This window comes from Capra hircus, chromosome 15, assembly GCF_001704415.2.
Source record: "Capra hircus breed San Clemente chromosome 15, ASM170441v1, whole genome shotgun sequence".
Lineage (NCBI taxonomy): Eukaryota > Metazoa > Chordata > Mammalia > Artiodactyla > Bovidae > Capra > Capra hircus.
In genome coordinates, this window is record NC_030822.1 from 32,999,802 (window position 1) to 33,011,238 (window position 11,437).

Here is an 11,437-nt window from a genome sequence, read left to right on the forward strand (position 1 = left end):
TGTCATACTTGATGCTTAATAAATTTGTTGTTGGTTAGCAAACATCATCTAGAAATAAAGCAATTTTCTTTATAGTCCTTAGTTTATCAGGAACCAAATGCAGACACAGTTTAATTTGGTTGGATTTATGTTGCTATATTTGAATTCTTCTGTCAAGAAGACTTGAAGTGGGTTAGGTAGTCTTGCTCCAGATAAGAAAATGGAAGTCACACCAGCGGTTAACACTGGAGTTATTCAATCCAAGGAACTGGATACACAGGATTAGAGAAATTCAATGGCACAAAGGTAATACAGAGGTAATAACTGCAGGATGTCACTTCTGCCTTTAAGTCTATCAAAGCAAAAAGAAGAGTTTGAGGTTATGAAAACCTAGACGCTTGGTGGAGGGTCTCCTCAGAGCTGACTCTCAGACCTGTAATGAGAGGTGCTACCCTGCTGGGTTAGTACCTCAGAAGGTCACAGGACAGACCACAGGGAGCCAAAGCTCAAACCTCTATGGATGGGCACTTTGTAGGAGGAGCTTTTGCATTAGGAGTCCAGAAGAGGACCTTTCAGAGAACTGGGACTCAGATCCCTGGAAAGGAGCCTACTTATATTGGTGCTAAGAGTGTGGAAATACTTGAAATTGGAAAGTGGATCTGAAACTAGCCAACAAAGAACTATTGCTGTCCAAGCATTAGCAGGAACAGCAAGGAAACAGTGGAGATACTTGTCCTTCCAGTATAGCAGGGAACCCAGCTGTCAAGCAACGATCATGGTTATTTATTTTCTGAGCAATGATCATGGTTATTTATTTTCTGTCTTCTTAGCAGCTTCGGAGCATAGAGAATGGTAGTTTATAAAGCTGAGGTACAACACCCTCATATACAGCACAGTGCAGTAATGTGCATGTAACAGAATTAAGTTTGATGGGGCCATTACAGGAATTTCCTTAGTTGCTCTAATCTGGATTGTTGATAATAATATCAGTATCCAGGTGACTCAGAGGTTAAAGGGTCGGCCTGCAAGGCGGGAGACCTGGGTTCAATCCCTGGGTCGGGAAGATCCCCTGGAGAAGGAAATGGCAACCCACTCCAGTATTCTTGCCTGCAGAATTTCATAGACAGAGGAGCCTGGTAGGTTACAGTCCATGGGGTCGCAAAGAGTTGGACACGACTGAGCGAGTTCACTTTCACTTTCATAGATAGAGAAGTGCTTCCATACTTCACCAAATATTTCTACATACAATCTTTTGCAATGCTGCTAATTGAACATTTTTAGGAAACATGGAATGTGAACTATTCTTTAGATTAAATGGGCCTAACTGACATGCAGAACATTCTAGACAACAGAGGCAGAATGCATATTCTTCTCGAGCACAGGAGGAAATTCTACCAGGATAGGTCATATGTTAGGTCATCAGTTCAGTTCAGTCACTCAGTCATGTCTGACTCTTTGCAACCTCATGAATCGCAGCATGCCAGGCCTCCCTGTCCACCACCAACTCCCGGAGTTCACTCAGACTCATGTCCATCGAGTCAGTGATGCCATCCAGCTATCTCATCCTCTGTCATCCCCTTCTCCTCCTGCCCCCAATCCCTCCCAGCATCAAAGTCTTTTCCAATGACTCAACTCTTCGCATGAGGTGGCCAAAGTACTGGAGTTTCAGCTTTAGCATCATTCCTTCCAAAGAAATCCCAGGGCTGATCTCCTTCAGAATGGACTGATTGGATCTCCTTGCAGTCCAAGGGACTCTCAAGAGTCTTCTCCAACACCATAGTTCAAAAGCATCAATTCTTCGGCACTCAGCCTTCTTCACAGTCCAACTCTCACATCCATACATGACCACTGGAAAAACCATAGCCTTGACTAGACGGACCTTAGTCGGCAAAGTAATGTCTCTGCTTTGCAACATGCTATCTAGGTTGGTAATAACTTTTCTTCCAAGGAGTAAGTGTCTTTTAATTTCATGGCTGCAGTCACCATCTGCAGTGATTTTGGAGCCCAAAAAATAAAGTCTGACACTGTTTCCACTGTTTCCCCATCTATTTCCCATGAAGTGATGGGACCGGATGCCATGATCTTCGTTTTTTGACTGTTGAGCTTTAAGCCAACTTTTTCACTCTCCTGTTTCACTTTCATCAAGAGGTTTTTTAGTTCTTCCTCACCTTCTGCCATGAGGGTGGTGTCATCTGCATATCTGAGGTTATTGATATTTCTCCTGGCAGTCTTGATTCCAGCTTGTGTTTCTTCCAGTCCAGTGTTTCTCATGATGTACTCTGCATATAAGTTAAATAAGCAAGGTGACAATGTACAGCCTTGACATACTCCTTTTCCTATTTGTACTAAAATAAGTCTTAACAAAATTACCTGTCAGTCCTGCCAGGGATTCTAAGGATTTCACAGATCTTTTGTGTGGATGTGATGGCTCACACATCTTGTTTCCTCTTGGTGGTGGGACAATTCTTTAGAATGTATGTCTTCTCTCCACCCTGCAGAGCCAGGCTGACTGTTGCTAGACTCCCATTTGCTTTCCCTGTAGTCTGCTATTAGTTCAACTTCATGTGCTTTCTTTTGATTCTGCCTAGTCCATCTGTTTCTCTGTGTGTGCTCACTGGCCATGAGTAAAAGCTTGCACTGTCCACCTGTGGGGACACACACTGTGAACTGTCTATGGAGGACATATAGTAAGGCATGTGAGCAAATGTGGGGCTGAAGTGAGGTGTCCCCAGTGGCTTTTGGGCAGGCTTCCTAGTAGTCTGCAAAGTGGTTAATAGCTTCTGAATCCCTTCTGTGACTTTCAATCCCTGACTGCTGTGATCCCAGCTCTCCATATCCCTGAGTCATGCAAATCACCTTAGTATTCTGCGGGGTGCAGAGCAGTTCAAAAAGACCTAGGCCTCTTTTGAAGCATCCTTTACTGCTGGGGGCGGTGCCCCCTCACTTCCCTCTCATTTTCCCCCATGGAAGAGGTGACCTCTCTTGGCACTCATATCTCAGTGGAGTTATGCTGCCTTCAGGTAGCATGATGCAGGTAAAATGAATCTGTTTTTTTCTTCTTCAGTGGCTCTATTCCTGGATGTTTTTGCTGAGACTTCTTCCCAGAACTCCCGGACTCCCACAAAGGTACTTTTATCTGTGAGCAGTTGTCAAAACCAGTGTTCTTTGGAGAGAATATTGTAGAAAATTCCTATTCTACTATCCTACTCACAGTCATAGTCTTGACCCAAGGCTACGTCATCTTTCTGGAGTTCTGTCCTAATACAGTTCAAAGAGACCTGGAATAGTAGGATATCCCACAAAGCCTCACACTGGTCCATTACATTGATATAATGATGAAATCATGCTAAGCATGTGAGATGGACAAGAAACAGCTAGCAACACATGCACTCTAGAGCGTGGCTGGCAAGGCTTTGCACATACAGAGTCCTTCCCTATCTGTAAAACTCTTGGTGGCTCAGTGTTCCGGAGTCCGCTAGGACATTTCTTGCTCAGTAAAGTGAAAATGTTGTTTTGCTCTCCAAACCCAAGAAGGATACCAATGTTTAGTATGTCCCTTTGGGTTCTGGAGGCATTTACACTGACTCCTTCTCTCCCTACCTCTCTCCACACACTATTAGGTGCTGCCTCACTGACACTGAAATTTTCAATACTCAGAGGATCCTCAGATATTTGTATGTATTTCCTGTTAAAAGTTAGTTTATTTGGTTAGCTATTTCCCATCTGAGTGAAGGTCAGGGTGCTCTATATTTACAGGCCTAAGGACTATGACTGGTTAAGAAATCTGACTCTGGTCTGACCTTGCCCTGACATGTAAAGACAGTTGTCAGCAGCTCTGCTTTCTCATGTGACCCCCCACCTACACATTTATATTTCTGGGATATAAGTGAAGGTACGCTTAGATATGGTACATGTATACCTCAGATATAGGGACACCTCAAAAAGTATCTGGATTTAGTATTAATTCTTAATACTTAATATTAATTATTTAATACTTAATTCTAATGGTAAAGTGTGTGTGTGTGCGTGCATGTGCCTTTTGCCCATCAATTCAGAGCTACTCTGAAATAATGTGTTTAGAAACTCTTCACTGTATGATCTATATATCTAAGATTTTGTGGGTATTGTTTCTGCTTTCTATAGACACTGCCTTTGATATATCTATGGATAGGATGATGTATCTTGTCATGGGGAGGGCAATATGCTGTTTGTTCTTTATCTGGGCATAAGCGTTCTTTGTTCATCCTAGATACTGCCAAAAAGTTAAAGCGCAGACCTGCCTCGGTGGCAGAAACGTCCTTATTCATTCTTTTACATTTAAGCAAATTTCCCCTTGGCCTAAAATTTGGCACAAAGAGGATCAGGTTAGGGTGAAAGGGGCAGAAGTAAAATCATTGGATGTTCGATGGAGTTCTGCAGTCCAGAACCTCAGAATTTGAAACAGTGCTTAGAGCAGCCTCCGTTTCCCCTTCAGCATGCCCCTGTACATATTGTGGGGTTCCCTTCTTTACATTGGCAGGTAAAGAATCTGCCTGCCAATGTAGTAATCACAGGTTTGATCCATGGGTCAGGAAGATCACCTGGAGAAGGAAATGACAATCTACCCTAATACTCTTGCCTGGAGAATCCATGGACAGAAGAGCCTGATGGGCTACAGTCCATGGGGTTGCAAAGAGTCAGACATGCCTAAATAACTTTCACTTCACTTTCACTCACAATTGTCAAAATGGCTATTATCAAAAAGACAAGAAATAACAATTGTTGGAGAGAATGTGGAGAAAAGGGAACCTTCATGCACACTACTGTTGGTGGAATGTAAATTGGTGCAGCCACTACAGAAAAACAAGAGATTAATTTTTCTAATTAAAAATAGAATTACCATATGATCCAGCAATTCTATCCCTCAGTGTTTATCCACAGAGAATGAATGACTAATTCGAGTAGATCCATGCACTCCTATGTTCCCTACAGCATTATGAATAATAGTCAAGATATGAAAGCAACCTAAGTGCCCATCAGTATTTAAGTGGATAAAGATGTAATATATAAAACTAAATGTTATTCAGCCATAAAAATTAAAATATTTCCATTTTTTAACATTTGGATGGACCCAGAGGATATTAGGCTAAGTAGAATAAGTCAGATAGAGAAAGACAAACACATTATGGTTTCATTTACATATGGATCTAAAAAACAAAGCAAATGAACATCTATAGTGAAACAGATTCAGATACAGAGAACAAACAGGTGATTGTCAGAGGGAGGCAGTTTGACGGTCAGGGGAGGAGAGAAATAGAAGAAGATTAAGAAACTGGTGAGGGAGAATTCATATATAAAATGCTTGAGTCACAGGTATGAAATGAACAACATAGGGAATATAGTCAATAATTATGTAATATCTTTGTATAGTGACAGATGGTAACTAAGTTTACGGTGATTACATTGAAATTTATAGAAATATCAAATCACTATGCTGTGTAATAGGAACTAACAATGTTAAACATAAATTCTACTTCAAAAACACACACTTAGAACAAAAACATATTTGTGGTTACCATACATGGGGATGGGGAAAGGGGGAATTGGTTGAAAATAGTCAAAATATAAACTTCCACTTAGAAGATTAACAAGTACAACATGATAAATATAATTAACCTTGCTGTAAGTTATCTGTGAAAATTATTAAGAGTAAATTCTGAGTGCTCATTACAAGGGAAACATTTTTTCTATTTATTTATTGTTTCATCTTTATGACATGATGTTGTATACTAAATTTATTATGCTAATCATTTAATGTATGTAAGTTATATTTTCAATGTAGATGTTAAACTTACATGGTGCTGTGTGTCAATTATTTCTCAGTAAATCTGGGAGAAAAATTAATTTCACATCAGTCAGGGAAGAGAAGCCTCACTACCTACAAAAAAAGATGTCTTAATGGCACCTGGATGAAGGAAAGAAAGCAATACCAGCAAGAAATAAAATAAATATATTTTTAAAATTTCAAAAGTCAGTAACAGCGTGTGGATAATGTAGACAGAGAGAGCAAAATGATCAAAGATGATGGATAAGAGTTAGGGTTATTCATGGTGTTATCCAGAAGTAAAAATGTCTTACAAGAGTGTTACACTAATATGTGTGATATTGTATAAGGCAGCTTGTTAAAATGCAAATTATTGTGCTGATGAGTGTCTGATTAAGTAGTTCTGGGGTAGAGTCGAGGAATCTGCACTTCTAAAATAATTTCAAGTGGTTGTGACGACCTGGTTCTGGACCACACTGAGAACAGTGAAGGATGCTAAAGGAAAGTGGATGTCATATTCTAAATGTATCCAGTGGGTAGTATGAAGACTGATTGTGAGGACACACAGGAACAAAAAGCCTATGGAAGATGAAGAACAAACGAGTTGTATTTTTAGATAGCAGTTAAACGGATATTATTTTGTTGTCTGAAGTTAAAAAACAGCAACAACAAAAACCTAGTTAATGAGCATTTTTAAGTTACGAGAAAGGAAAAAATATGAATCAAATGTAATTAATTGACATTTGGAACATATATTTCCATATGAAATATGTTATGTACATGTATGTGTACATTTTTGTGTATATTCACAAGAAATATACACACAACAGTGATAAGTACACTGTATACCAATCTGCCATTTCTCAATATATCATTCATATCTATATTAGTATTTAACTTGTTGGATGATAGTTCATATATTATTTTACCAATATTCTCAAATAAACATTTAAGTAGTTTCTAAATTATCTTTGCAATATATAGTGATCTGTTGAATATGGCAACACATCATTGCATTCTTGCCACTTGCCCCCATTAGACACATATTTAGAAGATGAATCACTAGACATTAGATACTCAAAATGTTAAAAAAAATTACCAAAAGTTCTGAGGAACTCTGTTAAAAATTTTAAAAGTACCCTTTAATTCACATTTCTCCTAGTTTATTGTGTTTATTCATGATTCTCTGCCATGAATAATCTATTTGGGGAAATAGTAAGAATTTCCAATAACTAAGAATTACTGAAACCTAGACTTTGCTACTGATCAAAATTATATCACACATGCCTTGATAACTGCATGCACTAGAGGCGGTGAGACTGTTTGGACTGCAATTTATGAGTTAATTTGTCCTTTTGCAGACATACTTTAACTATCATCCTATTCTGTGTCAGGTACAGTATTTGTGATAAGCTTACATAACATAAGACATATTCCCTGTTCTTAAAGAATTCGGTCTAGAACTCTTCAAATTGTATTTTACTGGATCATCAGAAGAATGGAAGCATGTGCAACTATGTTTCAATATATAGTGGTAACTCACATTAGTGAATGATCAAAGTAATCAGGACAATGTAAAGAAACAGCATAGTGAAAAATGTCCTAAATTAGCTTGGAAAGAACCATTTTGACCATGGCCTTGCGAATTTGCTTTGTCTTCACACTGTAGATTATGGGATTCATGACAGGAGGGATGAGCAGATAAATGTTGGCAATGAGAGTATGTACAAGGGGAGGGGCATTCTTCCCAAATCTATGCACCAGTGACAAGCTGATCATGGGGATGTAGAAGATGGCAACAGCACTTGTGTGGGATACACACATTCCAAAGGCCTTTTTCTGCCCCTCTGAGGAGGCAATGCCGAGCACGGAGTGGACGATCAGGACATAGGAGAGGAGGATCAAGACAGAGTCCAAAGCAGCGGTAGAGATGACAATGGCCAGACCAAATGCACTGTTGATCTTGGTGTCTGTGCATGAAAGCTTCATCACATCAGGGTGGAAGCAATATGAATGGTGCAGAACATGACTTCCACAGAAGGACAGACGCTTAAGGAGCAGGAGTAAAGGCACTACAACTGTTGTCACCCTAACAACAATTGCAAAGCCCACTTTAATGATCCTTGAATTGGTTAAGATTGTGGCATATCTCAGAGGGTTACAGATGGCAATATAGCGATCAAAGGCCATTGCAAGGAGGACGGAGGACTCCATGAATGTAAAACCATGGATGAAGAACATTTGGCCAATGCAGGCATCAAAGCTGATTTCTCGAGCGTTGAACCAGAAAATACCCACCACGGTGACCAGTGTGGAAAGGCATAGTCCTAGGTCCGAGAAGGATAGCATGGAGAGGAAATAGTACATGGGCTCATGAAGGCTTGACTCAGTGATGATGACGAACAAGATCATGCCATTCCCTGTGATAGCAATGACATAGAGACAGCAGAATGGGATGAAAACCCAGGCATGGTAGGTTTCAAAACCAGGGATGCCAGTAAGAAAGAAGACTGTAGGGTGGAAAATGCTCTGATTGAAGGATGGCATGATGAGCGAAGGAAGCAGAGTTCCCTGAGGAAAAGGAGCATGTCCTGCAAAAACAGGCAGGAAAAATGTTTTAATTCTCTTCTACAAATCTTACAATTTTGAATCACTAGTGAACCTTGTCTTGTTTTTAAATGCAAGTGCCTTACTATTTATTCTTTTATTAGATTCAGAGTTGTATCGATGACTTAGTGGAAGAGACAGAGGACTAAATCCAGAGCACGTGGGTTTTAGCAAGATTCTCATTTGTTTCCTCTACTGCTGCTGCTGCTGAGTCACTTCAGTCATGTCCAACTCTGTGTGACCCCATAAACGGCAATCCACCAAGCTCCCCCGTCCCTGAGATTCTCCAGGCAAGAACACTGGAGTGGGTTGCCATTTCCTTCTCCAATGCATGAAAGTGAAAAGTGAAAGAGAAGTCGCTCAGTCCTGTCCGATTCTTAGCGACCCCATGGACTGCAGCCTTCCAGGCTCCTCCGTCCATGGGATTTTCCAGGCAAGAGTACTGGAGTGGGATGCCATTGTATATTAAATATATCCATGCTTGCGTGCATGCTGTTGCTTCAGCTGTACCTGACTCTTGTGACCCTATGGACTGTAGCCTACCAGGCTCCTCTGTTCATGGGATTCTCCAGGCAAGAATACTGGAATGGGTTGCCATTTCCTTCTGCACGGGATCTTTATGACCCAGGGATTGAACCTGCATCTCCTGAATTGGCAGGCAGTTTCTTTACCAATAGCGCCATCTGGGAAACCCTAAATAGATTCATTCAGTTCCCTTCAGTCACTCAGTCATGTCCAACTCTTTGCCACCTCATGAACCGCAGCACGCCAGGCTTCCCTGTCCATCACCAACTCACAGAGTCCGCCCAAACCCATGTCCATTGAGTTAGTAATGCCATCCAACCACCTCATCCTCTGTCGTCCCCTTCTCCTCCTGCCCTCAATCTTTCTCAGCATCAGGGTCTTTTCCAATGAGTCAGCTCTTCACATCAGGTACACACATATAAAAGAGGATGTTAGACTAGATAAGTTAGATTGGATAATGGTAATATATTTCCCATGTCTATGATTCTATGTTCATGGGCAGATAGGACATTTGTATACAAATATAGGAGAACACAAAGCCAATCCATCCTGTTTCTTCATTTCTCACTTTTCAAGGAAAAATTCCTTAATAGGGCCATTAAGAGTTTGCATACCCAATAAAACTAGTATGGTTACGATATTTTAAAATATTTTACAAAAAAAAAACCCTACTTGTTTAAATATATAAGAGCTTGGACAGCAAGAAGATCAAACCAGTCAATCCTAAAGGAAATCAACCCTGAATATTCACTGGAAGGACTGATGCTGAAGTTGAAGCTCAAATACTTTGGCCACCTGATGTGAAGAGCAGACGCATTGGAAAAGACTCATGCTGGGAAAGATTGAGGGCAGGAGGGGAAGGAGATAGCAGAGGATGAGATGGTTAGACAGCATCAGCAACTCAATGGACATGAGTTTGAGCAAACTCTGGGCAATGGTGAAGGACAGGAAAGCCTGGCACGCTGCAGTGCATGGGGTTGCAAACAGACATGACTGAGAAACTGAACAACAACATTGATAAAAATTAAATATTAAGAAAGACGTCATTCAATCAGTACATGTAGACTATAGTGTGTGTAGTTGGGAAAGCATTTGTTCAAGTAGTAGTTATGAATCTGATATTGTTTAAGAGAAATTCTCCCTGAAGAAATAGGGCTTAAGTTAACTTTAACGAGAACAAAGGAAGTCATCGCAAACTAACAGATAATAATTGGAGCAGAATCATCTAGTAAGAATATTTCTTTAGAACAAAAGGACATTGAAAATGAATTGAGGGGTTTTGAGGTGGGTTTACGGTCCCTCAGAAAGTTTTATTAAATTTGGATGCATTTCCATTTGGATGGTGTTTGATGACTCTGAACCACCTTCTCTGTTTGAGGTTATGAGCATATACTCAACCCAGATCAAGAAATCTCTAGGATCAAATAAGTTCCTTTATATTGGTTTTTCCCTAAGTTTTCTGACACCTTATTTTTATCTGTAGAAAGAATGCCTGGATTTTAAAGTACGCATATATTCTTTCTCTCATTCATGTATGCATCCTTTCAAGAAATATGTAAATGATTGACAAAAATGCCAAAGTGCAATGAACAGGATTAAAATTAGGCCTAGTGCATAAAGATAGTTTATATGTTACACGGGGAAAAAAAAATCTCAGTTTAAGTTAGTTTAATGAGTTTCATGCCAGTTCCTTAAAGAACATGGCACAGCTTCAAACTGAGTGGGAATAACTAGTTACAGGACTTGTACTAAAGAGAGCATTTGAGAAAAAAACAGAGAAATATGTTCAATATAGGCAGCCCCTTGAGGACTTACTTTTTAAAAATGGGTGGAAATTTTAAATTAATAGGCAATGCATAAAAAAGTGAAATCCATGGACCTTATTTGAAAGAGAAGGCACACTTTTTCACATTTGACTTTAGAACATGTACTTAATCTCTACCTTCCCAATGTCAACTTAAAAAATATTCACAACTGAAAAGTTGAGAGTTTTGTTTTACTCGGTGGGTATTGTTAGGACATCAAGCCAGAGAGGTGGCATCTCAAGTAACCCTGAGAGTAACCATCTCAAGTAACAGTATCTAATGCACATTTCCAGAATTGTTTTCCTTTTCTTTTTACAGATGCTAAAACCCTCACCATATGGAAGAACTTAACTACTTAATTATGATGAACACATTGCCCCCAGATTTATTGAAGCTGGAGGATTGATGTTAACAATTCTACCACCAAACTCTTTCCTCACTACCAACCAACTAGAGTATTGTACACCAGCTGATCACAGAACCTGGGACACTCCTCCTGCACCATGACTTAAAGATGCTTCCCTGAAATCCATCAGATATGGGAGTTTGCTTGTTTGAACACAAGCTGTCCAGAACCCCTTGCTTAATGCCCTGAACTAAATGCTGCACTTTCTTCACCACAACTAGTTAGTGGGCTGTACTGCACAAAGACAAGGGGACCTAAGTTTGGTTCCATAGCAGAAGCAGGCTCTCAAGTTATAGCTCCTTTAATTATAGT

At 39.9% G+C, this 11,437-nt stretch overlaps 1 protein-coding gene across 1 annotated transcript; it reads right to left on the reverse strand.

The window, feature by feature from the left end:
* On the reverse strand, positions 7,385-8,329 carry LOC102172284 (olfactory receptor 51F2-like). The gene has a single exon (XM_005689933.1). It carries the CDS (start codon positions 8,327-8,329, stop codon positions 7,385-7,387), a length of 945 nt encoding a protein of 314 aa, XP_005689990.1.